The following is a 16,899-nucleotide window of genomic DNA, read 5'->3' as shown; positions in this document are numbered from 1 at the left end:
TCTTTATATTATTAATGATAGAAAGTTCTTTTATCATTCAACATACACATGCCGGCCGGCCGGTGAAGTGACATCGTATGTGTGAATCGTATACATGAGCGGATCACGCGTGTAACGGCTGTTCGTCTTGTTTTATACCACTTCCTCATACGTGCAATCTGGCTGATGCGCGCCAGCCGATCACGCACTTATATTGTGACACACGAAGAAAAGTAGTTTAAGTGAAATTAAATTATTGATACATTAAAAAGCATTCTATTATATTTGACTTACACAGCATTCAATTATATTTGATACAAAGTTACATGCTTACAATTTTTAGTTTAGAAAAGTTCTTTACATTTCAACTAAATTTTAATTTTAAATAACCAAATTTATGTTTATTTTATATTGTTTTTTAAATTAATTTTTTAATAAAAAAACAATACCATTTTTGAAAAATTTCACCTTATGCAAACATGACAAATAACACGTATATTTGTGGAAATATATAATTATACTTAAATTAATTATTACAGAATATAAAGTAATCTGGATTGAATAAAGAATTTATTGTGTATGGAAATGCATAATGTATAACCGTAATACATGTACCAATCTGTCAGTAAATAAAAAATTAATTAACTTGCACTAACTCGTTTAAAATATACATACGTTAATATTATTTATTATATTATAAACATTGTATTAATAATAATATTAAATAAATAATATTAATATTCTTTTAAATTTATAATCGCGAATATACATAAACAGTTAAGTAAATGTCACACGTAACATAAAATTTAATTTTTTATCACAACTACGTGTACATTTGTATATGTAATTTATTTGTTTAGATTACACAATCAATTATAACACGAGAATAACATGAATAAGTGTAGTAAATTTTTTACATTGTCAAAGAGATCGTTAAATTATTTATTTTGTGTGTTTAATAATGCTAAAATAAAATAAAATAAATGTTTGAATAAAAATATAAAAATTTAAAGTACTAATTGAACAAGTAAAAAAACGTATTATTTTGTTCACAAATATGTTAATTATTTTATTTATTACCTTTTTTTGTTTTTATCAATTTATTATACAAAACTGCAGAATAACAGATTTTATTCAATAAAAAGGACAGCATTCTAAGCATTTAAAAATTATACAAAATCGAAATTAAATGTCAATTTTTGTTTGTAGAAAGTTTCAAGAAAGTTAAAAGAATAATTATTATAACACATGATCTGTGATCTTGTGTGAATTTAAGCTTCTTAATACTTATTTTTGATGTCACGCTACATCAAGTCGCCCGGGAAACGCAAATGTATGCTTTCGAAAGACGAATTATATCATGTTTAACTTTTACGCAAGATTATTTATTAATTTCTAATTGTTACTAATTCATAAATAGTTTATGAAAATTCAAAGGATATTTCAAATTATAAAGAAGTTAATAATTTACACGAGTTGCAAAAAAAGGAATTAATGCTAGTGATTTGATTGCATCAAATAATTTTAAGGCTAGTCCTCAATGCCACTAGTCAGTAATTGTACGATATTAAAACAAAATTATTGTTTATGTATATAATAAATGGTATTAATATAGTATTGGCTACTGAACGATAATGTCTAGAGATTATCCAGACAATTAGCTCCCCAACCCGATAATTTCTATGGAGCGTGCAACAGGAAACACTTATTTGCATCGAAGAGAACGTCGATGTAGTGAAATTATTTTGCTTAATATAACTACGCTATTTTTTGCATCGGGATAGAAAATTTCATAATCAAATTTTAGCCGCGTTATCAAATTCACGCAAAGCTCGGACCACCTCTCGTAGCTGAGGAATATTTACTAAATAATTTATTTTAATATTTTAAATTAAAAAATAATGTCTTTTTATGATAAAATGAATATAAAAAGTAATTGTATATATAATATATTTTAATTAATAAATAATAACTTTCATAACTTAATAGAAATAAAAGTTATCAACTATATAGATACTAATCAGTTAAAAGTATTTTTAATTATAAAAAATTAATAATTTTTAACTTAATTTAGTTAATTTTAAATTTAATAGATTTAATTTTTACTTTAACTAGTTATTTTTATTCTTATTTTAATTTAGTCAAAAAAAATATAAACTTACCCAATCCTAGTTATTAAATAAATAAATAGTAATTTTTATTTGTACATTAACGAAATTGAGAGACTTTTTTTAATGTGCCAGTGTTAATAGTATTCACGATTTACATTTTCGGCGTTTTGGAGATATATTACGAAAATATGAACTCATCGTTCGTGGTAAATTAACCGATGGACTCATGCATCGAGAACAGATACATTTTGTAACGGTGCATTTTAATGAAAGGTTTCCTCGAATATGTGCTGTGTATAACTGTTCAAGTTCACTTACAAATAATTTCCTCTGCTTTGATATGTATAATAAAGACATGTTGTCCGTGTTCAAATTTTTTGTCACGTATAATTAAGGCATTCTACATACCGCTGTTAATGGTTGTTCGTGGTAATGCAAGTTCAGGATGTTTTAACGGTTAATATACTGTTGAAGACCTATTGTCGTAAAGAGAAATCTATTTTGAGATGATAAAAAATTTAAGTATAATGACGGTTGCATAAGAAATGACATCTCTATCCGTACAAAAAGTTGCGGTTATTACTTAGAAAATTAATAAAGATGCTAAACAAAAAACATTATTTGAAAACATGATGAAATATCTTAAGTCATCGAATAATATATTCTTCGAATAATGAAACTGCAGTATTTTAATATAAATTATTGTGTCTTTCGTTAGCCATGATTTGTTAGCTTATTTTTCTGGGATTTTATTTCTATAATTCAAAAAAATTACGTACAAATTAATTACACCTATAAATATGTAAATACGTGTTAACCAAACATACACATACGCAGAGAAAAAATGTATAATTTTTACGACTATATTTGCACAGTAAAATAATTATAGTCTGCAGGAATATCATTTTTATAGTAATTATTACTATAATATTGGTAATAATAATCATATGCTTATAAAAATGCTTATAATGATTAATTGTTTTATGATGCAATTTGTTATTAAAATCTCCATTTTGGTTGTGGCAACCTTCAAGTTACATAAATCAATATTATAATTATAAAACTTTAATATGGTTTAAACAAACTATAATTTGTACACAGAAAAAAAAAGTAATATAGCCAATAACATATGTGATTGCGGGCTGCCAACTACATAAAATACTCGATACAATAATATTTGTTATTAATGCAAGTACAATATTGATACTGCAATAGCATATATTATTGTATTGAGTATATCTGTAATTGGCCCGCAATAACATATCTTATTGAATATATTACATTTTTTTCAATATATTAAAAAGACTATAAATTATAATAATATTATGGTTACTATAGCATTTTTCTCGATGTATACACATTTATTAAATATATGTATATAAATTTATGTTTATAACGCAAAAGACCACCTACGCTCTTTTTTTTTACATAGTTCTCTCGAGGGATATACTTAACAACAAAGAACATGCAAAGTATATTCAACAACAATCATGATTGATAATGGGTGAAAGGAAATAGCAACCTTTTTACATGAAAAACTATGAAATTCCCTGTAAGTGTGTCATGTGATCGAAATATTTCGAATATTCTTTTATTTCTATATGGAACGCTATATTTGACTTTATTTTTTCTATCACAAGAAAATTATGAATGTATTGCAGTTTGTATTATTCTCTATATTTTAAGCTTCGAAGAAGTATTTTGATACTCATGACAAAAAGTAACATATATTTTATATAAAATTATTCTTGTTGAAAATTTTCTTTGCGTAACTGAATATCACCGGAACTAATTGAGAGATTTGATTAGTATAACTTAAAAAACTTTGATATAGATAATTGGGATTTTAGTTACACAGGGTTAATTTGAAAAAATAAACATAAAATTAGAGTTTCTAACAATCTGAGCAATCCAAATAATCTGATTACTTAATCGTGGGCCCTATAAAATGAATTATAACTGTACTTCTTTCTCAGAATGTAGTGAGATTCTCTTAGAGCTATAATATTTTTTCAACGACTGATTCCAGATTTTTTAGTTTTACATATGTAATTATGTAATTATGAAACAAATATAATAAAAGTAGTTCGCAGGCGATATAAAAACAAAATTCTTAAGTATCGGAACAAATACGGAGTTATAAAAAGTTCCTGTACTCATTTTATCGGCTTGAAATATTGAATCAAAACAAAATTTTCCGATTTCAATAAATAGATAGAATAATTTTTTTTATAAAAAATATATTTTTTATTAAATTTCGATAATCAGTGTTAGGGTTTGTACTTTGGTAATTTATCGTCAGAGATAAAAGCGCGATCATTAGAGAAAGGATAAAAAACCGGCAGCGATTGCCGCTGTGATAGTTGAAGGATTAGTTACGGATAAAAAAATCATATTGATCTACCTTTCAAGCTTTTACAACCGGTTTCGTCCTGAAGATCAGCGACGGATTATTTCTCTTGAGATGACAAACGTATGGAAGACGGACAGAAAGACGTGATTCTTTCAATTATTGCTTTCTCTCAGTGATGACTTTGTCGTTGGCTGATTTTATCATCGGCAGGTGAACAACGATTGACATCTGCAAAAGAACTGAGAGACCGGCACCATGCCGCGAGAGTTAAATATTATTCGCGATGCTTGAAGAGAGAGAGAGAGAAACCGCCGGCGATGTCAGTGGCACCATCGCGTGCTCACACGGCAATCAACAAGAATCGACGTAACACACGTGATATTCTCATGCAGGGTTCAAAGGATGCGCTTGTGTAATCACATAATTACTTGTTATGAATTATTATTGATCATTATATTAAACATTATATCAGAAGGAAAGTGATTATTGTATTTCCAATATCAAGATTTAATAAACAAAGGTTTGTCTATGATTCGATTAATAATTTTGCAATCTAGTATTTGACAAATTTTGAAGTTAAAAGAGTTAAATTTTTTAGAAGTAAACATTTTAAGCCAAAGCTATAGATTTTTCAAATATGCAACTTTCTAATTTAGGCATTGACTTTGGCAACATACAATATATATATAGTTTTTCTTCACACAAGAAAAACAGAGAGTGGTAATGTACTTTCCTTATTAAAATATATTAAAAAAAATTAATTTATTTAAAAAACACAGAAGTTTTGTTACAAAGTCATATCTTTTATCTCAATGCTATTGTTTAATTTTGTATAACTCGAAATGTGTATAATAAAATAAAAATGTTAAATAAAAAAAACACTCAAGTACATTTATTCATGTAATAATATGTTTAAGTTTAAAAAGAATGAAAAAGTAAATGTTATAATTAATGTTAAACTGTTAAATATTAAATGTTAAACTAAAATGTTAAAAAAAATTAAGAATTTAAAAGTAAAATGCCTACTAATAAATAAACCCCGACTATTTGCGTATTTACGTCATAATAACTGGCAAATAATTCGATAATTACTAAAATGCGCTATCTAATAATGGATAATAGAATTGGCTATAATACAAACGTGACTTCTTCTCTATGTTAATTAATAGATATGGCTTGTTTGATGAACTTTATTTAAGACATTAATTTGATTAAAGTTTCCACTTTTTTCAATAATATGCTTTAAATTTTATTATGCTAAGAACTTTAACAACAGAAACCATGTATTACAACATCCATAAAATTTATATTAATGGTTGTAAAATAAAAAAACAACATAATAATATTTGTCTGAACAAGCTAAAAATAATAGCTCGTTTCTTATATTATCCTATACAAATTGACATCGTATAAATATCGTGTTACATCGTGTCTGTGTGACATCCTTTAAATTAAGATATGTTATGTGGATATTATATTTTACATATTACATTTTTTTTAATTTGTGAAATATTAAATGACTGTTAGTAAAGAAATGTTTAATAATAAAGGACACATACATTTAAAAGATTTATGAATACAAATATTATCTAGAAAGTAAATTTTTTAGATAATTTAAGAACTAATTAGCATAAAGCAAATTATAAAAGAAAAACTAATCTATATTGATCAAGTGATTGATGGTGGCGTGATTTTGCAGATAAGATTAATTGTACGTGTCGCGGAAGTACGTCTAATAAGAAAAAAAATTTTAATAGGACTTCGCATCTTGACATTGGACTTTTTATCTAAACTTGTTTGCGTGATATTGATATTGCATAATTCTTATTACCATTTGTACCAGATCATTACTTTTAAACATAGAAAATTTAAAACTATCTTATCTACGTACCTTTAAATACAATATTCAGGATGCACATAGATGAGATAGTTCTAATTTTGCTATTTAAAAGCAGTGATCTGGACCGCTATTCCGTAATCACTTACCGACAACTATTGATGTCGTTAATTGTCGTTGCGCATATTTTTTTTACATATAAAAATACGTGCGCGAATCGATAGTTGTCGGTAAGTGGTTACGGAATAGCATCCCTAATGTAAATGGTAACAAGAATCATACAATATCATTACAATACATAGTAAAAAAGATTTTGTATTTACATCAAAATCGATCCTTGTTTAAATTTTTATGTTAAAATTTAACACATTTGTTTGTTACTTTAACAGCACATCAGAATATTCTACACAAATATATATTGTACACAAAAAAATTCTACGTGGAAAAACTGTGCACAAGAATTATCCTTGAATTAAATATTGCACACAGATATACTGTGCGTAAAAAAAACTGTCTACTATTATACAGTTTTTTTCACGCACAAATACTAAATAACGTAGCGTCTTTAAACTTCACTTAAGCTTTATAAGATTGGTACTTTCTACCATAGTAATTTTTTTTAAACAACAACTACCATTTATACGTCAGGTTAGGTACTTTTGGAACTACCCTCGTATGTTACATTAATATTATAATAGTGTTAAAGTAACATGTTACATGTGTTACTTTGACATAATTTTCTCATTAAATTGTTACATAAAATGTCAAATTATAAAATTTACATTTATTTTTATGTTAAAATATAATATAATATTTAAGTTGCTATTTAACGTGGTTAATATGCTTAATATGTTAAATTAACAAGATAATTTCTGTGGACCGTTTGAGACAGGCCATCTGTTAAATTTAACTCAAATTTTTTTACTGTATATATTTATATTATATATACAGTATTTAACATAAGGCTAGTTGTATTCATACTCATTTTTTGACTGCGTTTATGTACTTGGCGTATCTTTGTAAGGTTTTTAATGGAATTCACTTTTTTAAATTGTTTCTTCACTTGTATTACATAATTTTATTTAAATTAAATGATTTATTATATAGTATTTATTTCTTATTATATATATAACATTATATGTATATTTTTATTAATAGATTGTATTAAGAGAGTCACAATTTTATTAATAAATTGTATTAAAAGTGTCACAATTTCAAGAAATTATTAAAGAAGTATTTAAAAAGCCTATAAAAAAGCTTATTAAAGATAACTTTTCGTTTTTTTCCTAAATATCAGCAATAATTAAGAATGTAATTTTATATTAATAATTACAAAAGATTAAAGAATAAAAAAATTTGTTATTTTATTAATTTAACCCATAATTTAGTTAGACCCATAAAGAGTCAACTCATAATTAGGATTCTCATCTTACATAGATATTTTCAGACGTGTTTCTGCACACGTAAAAAGTGAGCAAATTCCTATTTTTAGTTTGCTCTACTTTTATTTACATTTTACAACTTCTTAATGTTTTTTGTTTATTTTTGTTATCGCATCGTAAAAGAATGAGTAGAAATTTTGATACGTCATAATGTTGAGCATTTATGCGACTTTTGAACTTGTCTCACGTGAGTGTAGACTGTAATCGTGAGATACGCAAACTCGAATACGCATATTGATGTAGTAATCAGAACTGTATAATGGATTATTTGGCTAAAGTTCAGGCATGTTCGAAGTCCAGCATGTGATTGGAATGGCATCATCAGTTGTATCGTCACGTGAATACGATAGTATTAAAAGATTATTAACATATTTACGTATATAAAGCATGCATACATTTTTTCATGGTCTATTATTAATTTCCATTAGATCATTTTCATATACGCACATTTACCAAGAATTACGTACACGTCACTTTTATATGTAAAAATAGTGAATCAAACTGTATGTTTACATATTGCAATGCTAATGTAAATAATAAATAAAAAAAAAGAACATATAAACTTTTAGAAGAAATTAATATATGTATTTTACTAAAGTAATTCCCATATGTATGTACATACGCATCTTTTAAAAATTTTAATTTATCAAACATTATTTATATACTATGTTTAAAATACATAAATATATCAATAAAAACTTTATACTGTCTAATATTATTATAAAACATTTAAAAAATATATTTATTTTTCCTCCTATCTTAAAAAAGGCATGTAATGAAGCCTCTTTTCCGCGATGCTGATTGGTTTTTGCTACGCTTACTTCGTGTTGTGAGAGTAACTGTCACTGCGATTAAATTTTGACATCTGTCAAATTTGTATAGATGGTTATCTATACAATTATCGCTGCAGCTTATTCTCAAAAGTGAAAAATAAAAAGTTGAATGGCGCGCGCGAAGCGCGCGTCTGTAGTATCTAGTCTACATTAAGAAAAACTTTATAAACTTTTGCATTTTTTTCGTATATCATAGGGAGTGTGATATGTGAATATTCATGAGTAAGATGATGAAATTGAATAAAGAATACAAGAGCGCTAAACACTTGTATTTTAGTATACTTATTTTAGAATTTTTAATATACATTGCTGCATTCACACACAAATTAGGAAATTGATTTAACTTATAATGAGTCACGTTAATGTAAACAATAAAAAAATTACAACATATTGTATAATATATTGTGATTAATATAACACTGAGAAAATTTAAGTATCCATGCAGAGAATAATAATTGGATTAGCATATCAAAAAGTAACAAACTTGTTAGATCAGAAATCCAACTATACGGTTCAATGAGAATAACATCATCAAATAATTTAATTGCAATGTTTTTTATTAGAAGAATTTGTAAAATGTGTTTTGATAATGTACTTGATGTAATAGAATGTAAATTGATATAAATTGTTATATTTTAAAATGTATTTTGATCGTATAAGAATTATTGAGAGATAAAAGATACAAATTAATCAAGACTAAATCCGTATACGATAAAATTGTTTATATTGATTGTCATGGATATTTCTGTCACATTATGAGTAATGTTACTAATTTATTTGCCAAGTATATTTGGTATGCGATATTTCTTCCGTCAAAGTTCACATTGTTTCGTCATTCAGACTTCTGTTCTGACTATGCCGTTCCGGAAAAATGAGTCAATTCCTGCATACCAAGTTGAAGTTAATTTGTTAGCAATTTATTAAGTGTACAAAATATACTAATAAACTAATAAAACTATTCTGTAACTCTTAATGATCTTGAAGTTCTGTATTGTTACAATGTCATTGCGCCAATATTAATTTGTTATATTATTTTGTGCAATTAATAAATTGCTAACAAATTAATTTTAAATTGCATTAAAAACAAACTCAGAGAGCACACAACAGTCAATGGTCGTTTAGTTTTGGTTTTTATTTTTATCCAAATATCCATGGAATACAAATGTTTTAAGAACGTACATTATTAGATGTTTAAAATATATTTGTTTTAAAGATGTTTATTAAAAAAATGTTTATTTTTTAAATATATATATATATATATACATTTTAGAAAGATGGTAAATTAATTTACAAGGAATGAGTCAATTTGCCTAAAATTGAACATTTTAAGACCAACCCGGAAGAATATAATAATTGTCTTTTGTCTCACGTCACACAACTAAAAAACGATTCTTTTATAACTTAAGTATTTATTAAAGACAAAGACAAGGACTTATTGCTAGGTATAAAATATTCTCTTGAAATTTATTCGTTCTGCTAAAGCCCTTAGCTTTCAAATGAATTCAAAATTAGTTTGATGCAATTTTCCAACGTATTGATGGTATCATTATATCAGATTCGTAATTACAATCTAGAAACAAAGTTAATCAGCGCATGCTTCCATTAGATGACGATGCATTATATGTCAAAACAAATATATTACTATATTTGTTTTTTCGTCCATTTTTCTAGTACATCTTAAAATTATGTTAAAAATGTATACGAACAGCATTCTTTGAATGGTGTTCGATTTTTATTTGGTAGCAATACAATGTTCTATTTTATTTATTAATCAGATTTTAATCTTGATATTTCGGACAATGCGAAGAATGCGTTCCGTCACCTTTATTTAATATTACATTTTTTATAAGATTTATGGACGGATACTTAAGATCATATGCTTGTCCTAATTTTGCACAAAAATCAATGAAAAAAGTAGTGTAATTAAATTTGTTATTTCCTTTTTCTGACGATCTGTAATCCCACGGAAACATGTGGTGAAAATTGTGATAACCTTCACCTATCGTCAGAAAATTAACAAAATTGTTGTTTGCCGGTCCTATGTTCCTGAAAATAAAAACTATGTCAATAAAGAAACTAAATATCTCAGTAATGAAACTAAACATTATCCCTCTCCCTGCTTGCCATTATGTTAAATGTTACTGAGGTTATATTTCTTATTTAATACTGATTTGTATGTAAATAAATGTCAAAAATTATAATTTGATATTTTCGGTACAATTACTGCAATGTTTAATCTTTTGTCAATAATAAATTTATTTATTATAAGTTTTTCCAACATGCTAATATGTTGCTTGCCAATTGCCTATTGTTATCTGTGAGTTTTTTTATATTAACGTATATTTCCCTTAATAAACTTACATTTATAATAATTAAAAATATAAGATATGATTAATTAACACTTATTTTACTAATAATTTATCAAAAAATATCAAATATTTAAGAGAGATTAAATTAGTGACTTAACTTAATCTTTACATATATTATATATATTATATATCACGCTGTCTTGCCGCCTTCGCTACTTATTTCTCATATTATATTTTTGTCACAATGTTTTATATATTAAATAAAATATAAAATATCAATGAGATATGATTTAAGCGGCGACACGTATTCAGCATTTCTCTTATTATTTACTATTACTAGTAAATAAATACTTTATTAAATTTTAATTTAAATTTTTTAATTATAAATATTTTATATATAATTTACTTATTTTACATGGATACAACTCTACAAAAATCTAAATTTCATTATAATTATAAGTATATTTAATTACGTACGTATATTATTACGTACTTATTATATGGTCTAGTGCCCCATCTATGAGCAATGCTATTGATAGTCCATACGGAGTTTAAAGTAATCATGTATCGTATAAAAACTTGGGATATAATGGCTCTCTCCCAAGTCTCATTCCATAGATATACAGGTACTGCCGTAGGTAAGATAAAACCAAACAAAAGTAGAAGAAGCATATGGTACCTATTAAAAATTTTCAATTTAGATATTTTAAAGAATTTATTTAAGTACAATGTATATTTATTTTATAGATCTGGAAGTACTAGTTTTTGTAATAGATAAAATTTTAAATTTACATTTTCTGTAAAAAAAATAAAATGGCTGCATTCTATGTTAGAAATAACAAAAAAAAAATATATATATATATATTAAAGTAGTAGGAAAAATGACATATTTATAGTTTATAACTAATAAAACTCACTTTTTGTCGAACATTACTACAGAATCTGATAAAACATCTGATAAGTCGAGCTTCTTACTTTTTTCAATCAATTCCGGATGCTCTTTCATCATTACCCATCCTATATGCGTGTAAAATAAACCTCGCTTAGTATTGTGGGGATCGGCATTAGTGTCGCAATATTTGTGGTGCAAGCGATGATTTCTCACCCAACTGTATATCGTATTCTAAAACCAAATAATTCATTATTATTTACAGCTGCATCTAAAAATATTGATAAAACATTATTTATAAATTTATTTATTAAATTAAAGATTTCTTTTTAATAAATTTGGTTTATTTATATTATATTACTTCTTTAATTTTAAAAATTTTTGTAATAATTATTTTGATAATATTGTATTTACATTAATTTTACGTACGTTAACATTACGTTTAATTTAAGTGTAAAAAATAGTTTTTCATTAATATTATTGAAATTTTGACACATTGAGACGGGGAGAGACGGGGAGAGACCGGGAGAGACGGAAAAAGACCGGGAGAGACGGGGAGAGACGGGAAGAGACCGGGAGAGACCGGGAGAGCCGGGGAGAGACCGGGAGAGACGGGGAGAGACGGGTAGAAATAGGGAGAGACGGGGAGAGACAGGGAGAGACCGGGAGAGACGGGGAGAGACCGGGAGAGACGAATAGAGACCGTGAGAGATGGGGAGAAACCGGGAGAGACGGGGAGAGACCGGGAGAGACCGGGAGAGACGGGGAGAGACGGGGAGAGACCAAGAGAGACGGGAGAGACCGGGAGAGGCAAAGAATGTTTCTATTGCGTTTAAATTAAGGTAATAAGAAAAATAAAGATGGCTTTTATTTTATTGAAAAAAAGGAACTTATTTAAAACAGTCTTTTGAATGGATTTCTAAATCCATTGCAGCTTTTAGAAAAAAAAGTTAGAAGTACGTAAATCAATGAATATTAGATTTATTAAAGATAGATAAATGCTTATTCAAAAATAAAATAAAAAGAGCAACAGTAAAGCAAGGCTCTTGAAAGTTAAACAACGAAAGCAAAGAAAATTTAAAAAAACGTAGCATAAGAATAGAGAGCTACAGCAACGCGTGGCAGGGCATAACTAGTAGTATAATAAGTATTTGTTAATAAAATTTATTAAAATTACCTGACCACTTATGCTAAAGCATATTAAAAGTAGGACTCTCATTGACAGTTTTGCTTTGTAGCTGTTATGACTCCAAAGTCTATGAGCACCACCAGATACTCCGATATTGGCTATTATGTACATCCCAAATGCTTAAAAAACACATTTATGTTTATATAATATAATAAATAATAATAATAATAATAATAATAGAAAATATATTTTAAAACACACACACACACACATGTGCTCATGTATAAAAAACAATTAGATTTAATACCGTGATATACGATTATTTCTAAAACATCCATATACTTTATATCAAATAAGTAATGAGCGTTTTTAAAACATTTATATTAAATCAATGATTAATTATACCACATAGAAACCTCAAATCTAGATGACCAATGAACATGTGCAGGATAAATAATTCATTCAAAGATTTTTGAGAAAAATTTCTTACGATTTTTGAGACTCTACTTACTAATCATTACATTGATTTTTAACATTACGATTACTGAATTATTTATTATATTATTTTTAATCGACAAATACTAATATAATTTAACCGAAAGTTTATATATGTAACTTAATTAAACTATTATCTATTAATAATTATTATCGTTAAATGCGATATTTGAAGAATTTATTTGTATTTCTTTACATTCATTTAAAATGGCTCTTTAATTATGTTTAACCTCTCTGTCATTTGGCAAGAGTAAAATAATAAAATAATTATATTATAAATAAAATTATTTGATGTAAAATTAATTATCTTTAATACTTTAATAATTTTATTCATATTGTTTGCAGGATGAGAAAGAGAAATATAATTGGTTAAAAAGAAATTAATTTTAACTGTTTCAAATTTGATCAATATTTGAAAATTAAAAATTTATTATTCTATTAAAAAAAGAAAAATGATATTAATAACAGCACGAGCAAATTTTATAATTTCTGAAAACTTTTTTTTAAAACTTCGCTTTTATCTATGAAAACGTAAAAATATTTTAAACTAAAATACTTACTCCATAATGTAGTCAATGGATTTTCTAAGTAGTTGAAAGTTAGTAAACTATAAATGCCAATAGCGTGCAATAGAAAAATTATCAGAACAGTAAACCATATTATGTCAGTTTCAAAATTGAGAATACGGGATTTTATCATGGATTTATATTTTTTATCTATGTTGGCGTTGCTATTAATTCTCGCAGTATCGTCAATCAGAGTTTCCTTTGCAAACTTTTTTGTAGAAGATTGAGAAATAATTTCATTGCAACCCATTGTTTTAAATACTAATAACAACAAATAATTATTTTTCTGAAAACAAAAAAAGGATGTTTATGATCTCTAGATATCACGTCTATCATATACAATCGGAAGCAATACAATATTTAATTAAAATTATTGCAAAAACGTTATATGTGTAAATTTTAATTTGGTATCTTTAAATTTACCTTTAAATTACCAATTTTTTTATTAAAAAATTTTTTTATCAAATAGTAATTTAGAAATTTTAGAAAAGTCTATGTTCACAAAATTACAAGTGACTTGTTTGTATAACAAATATATGGTATATGTATATATATATATATATATATATATATATATATAATCTCCAAAATTCATTATATTTACGAAAAAGGAACTTTTATGTACTTTTTATAATTTAAATAATATATTTGCTAAAAAATTATGTTGATAAATTTAAATAAAATTTTATTTTATAATTAAAAAGGTTAGTATATGTAAAAAATAATAAAATTTTTTAAACATTTATTAAAGCATGAGTTTATTTCGTGATTATAAAAATTTAAACAAAATCAATACAGGAGCAATAGTTTATAATCGAAAGCGACATTATATTAATTTAAAAAAACAAGATAATGAATAAGTGTACCTTAACGAAAGAATAGCAGAAATGGTCCTACTGGGACGTTATACACGCACTGACTGGCTACTAGAGATTCCTCTAAATATATTGGATGTTGATATTTAATATGTTTTTCTGTAAAAAAGGCAATTCTTAAAAGCATTTTTTGCATGAAACGATTTAATATACTACATGATAAATTTACAACGTCTCTGTCATAATGTAGTGTTTTCATATTAATAGTAGCAATAAATTCTTCAAAATTTAATGTTATTATAAAAAGACTAATATTATATTACTTCGCGTATGAATATTCATTCATCATTATCTTTATATTTACATTATATTTTACATAATAATTTTTTAATTTTATACAAACTACTCCTGTTATGTAATGATACTGCATCTTGCTAAGTTATTAAAAGTATTTTAAAAATGATAAGAAATTATTTTTAAAACTTTTATTATATATTTATTATATAACATATTATTTGATTTCTTTTTTATTAAATTTTTTAGTGTTAATTTATGAACAAATCTTGATTTTTACAAATCTTTAATAATAAACTTTTTAATAAACAACGAGTAGCAATTGAAACTTTTTTATTGTTATTCAAAATAATCTTAACAATATATGTGTCAATTAGTATTTGATTTGTGATGTGGTGATGTAAAGAGAATAACGTTAAACCAAAATTAACCAAACCAAAATGTACACATATGTCCAGCTTTAATTTATATTTTGCAAATTATACATTATCTTATTTAATTCACACGTTTTTATATGTTTGAGGATTCTCACAAAAACATAAGCATAAACAAGCTATTTTTACATCAAAATGATGAAACAAAATACTTTAGTAAACAGATTCAGGTTTTTATTATAACATTATGCACTTTATTTCTCGTCTCTGACGCTATGCAAACAACATTACACCTTGAGTTATTTTTCTAGAAGTTAATATTAGATTGTTAAATATGGAATATCCGATTTCGAAGTATTTATTTATATCTCAAACAAAAAGTAGTACAATTAATCAAAGTATGAATAAATTATCAACACAGTTTTGCCATTTCGATAGCTTATTTATACCAACAGCCTGTAAAGCGATGGCAATAAAAACGCGACGTGATTTTTAGAGCTTAAAAGTAAATGTTTTTGTGTGCAAAAAGTGACTCGATGCTTCAAAAAAGTGGTAGTTAATTGACAAGTCTGGTAAATACGGCGGGTGACAGAGTTTGTGCGGGTGATAAGTCCAGCTTCTATAATCTGTCCGCGTTTATAGTTTGAGTATCATGCAATTATTTGTGCGACATGTAATCCAGCGTTGTCTTGCAAGAAGATTGATCTGTTTCTATTGACCAATCTCGGCTGTTTTTAACCACAAGCTCTCTCATCGTCCAATTGATTGCAAATACCATTAGCTTTTTTTGATAAAAAATATTCAATTTTGAATTGTGTTTCACTTTATTTTTATTTAATTATTGTACCGAACGCTTGCGATTGTAAAAAAAATAATTTTCTATCACACGCAACCATACAATATAAAAATGGTTTATTTCTATATCGTCACAGTAAAGAAAAACAACCTTCGAGACATTTTTTTCTGACATTTGTTTAATTCACGCATTTAATCCAACTTCTTCATTTTTTCATTTCTTCGCTCTGCCGATTTGTTTGAAGTGATTCAATATTGTTACACGCCCATGTGGCTTATTTGGAAGACTAAAATTGTCAGAATAAAACTTTTTAAATCATCGACGTACTGTGCATTCATTAGCCAAACATTTATTGTTATTTCAAGCTGTTCAAGTTTTAAATTGATATCAAGTTTTAAATTCAAAATTAATAATAGATATCACAATATAACTGTGATAACGTGACATTAAGAAAAGTAAGAAAAGATAAAGGCAGTAAAGAGTAATGTCAAAATAGCTCTAATATTAGCCAATAAAATACATTTTAATTATATTTACACACAAAAAATACGTATATTATTTAAAGTGTATTTTTTTAATTGTTTAAAACAAATTTAAATTTAACCATATTAGACAAAATCTTTTTGTTTAAATAACAAAGCATTTTTTGTTTAAAATTATTTGTAATATACTATATT

At 25.8% G+C, this 16,899-nt stretch overlaps 1 protein-coding gene across 1 annotated transcript; it reads right to left on the bottom strand.

Moving 5' to 3' along the window:
• Positions 1-10,241: 10,241 nt before the first annotated feature.
• Positions 10,242-15,100, bottom strand: LOC118648453 (acyl-CoA Delta(11) desaturase-like). The gene is made up of 6 exons (XM_036294769.1): positions 14,810-15,100; positions 13,938-14,229; positions 12,931-13,061; positions 11,782-11,987; positions 11,358-11,543; positions 10,242-10,601 (listed from the first exon to the last, which is right to left on the bottom strand). The coding sequence occupies exons 2-6, from the start codon at positions 14,191-14,193 to the stop codon at positions 10,334-10,336; spliced, it is 1,047 nt and encodes a 348-aa protein (XP_036150662.1). The 5' UTR covers positions 14,194-14,229; positions 14,810-15,100; the 3' UTR covers positions 10,242-10,333.
• Positions 15,101-16,899: the final 1,799 nt, after the last annotated feature.

This window comes from Monomorium pharaonis, unplaced genomic scaffold (assembly GCF_013373865.1).
Source record: "Monomorium pharaonis isolate MP-MQ-018 unplaced genomic scaffold, ASM1337386v2 scaffold_443, whole genome shotgun sequence".
Taxonomy (NCBI): Eukaryota; Metazoa; Arthropoda; class Insecta; order Hymenoptera; family Formicidae; genus Monomorium; species Monomorium pharaonis.
Note: the sequence above shows the minus strand (reverse complement) of the source record. Positions and strands in the feature narration are given on the sequence as shown.

Coding starts and splice junctions, on each gene's coding strand:
- LOC118648453 (XM_036294769.1), bottom strand. CDS start 14,193: ATGGGTTGCAATGAAATTATTTCTCAATCTTCTACAAAAAAGTTTGCA. Junction 13,062..13,937: donor TCCATTGACTACATTATGGA/GTAAGTATTTTA, acceptor GTGTTTTTTAAG/CATTTGGGATGTACATAATA. Junction 11,544..11,781: donor GTAGTAATGTTCGACAAAAA/GTGAGTTTTATT, acceptor AATTTTTAATAG/GTACCATATGCTTCTTCTAC.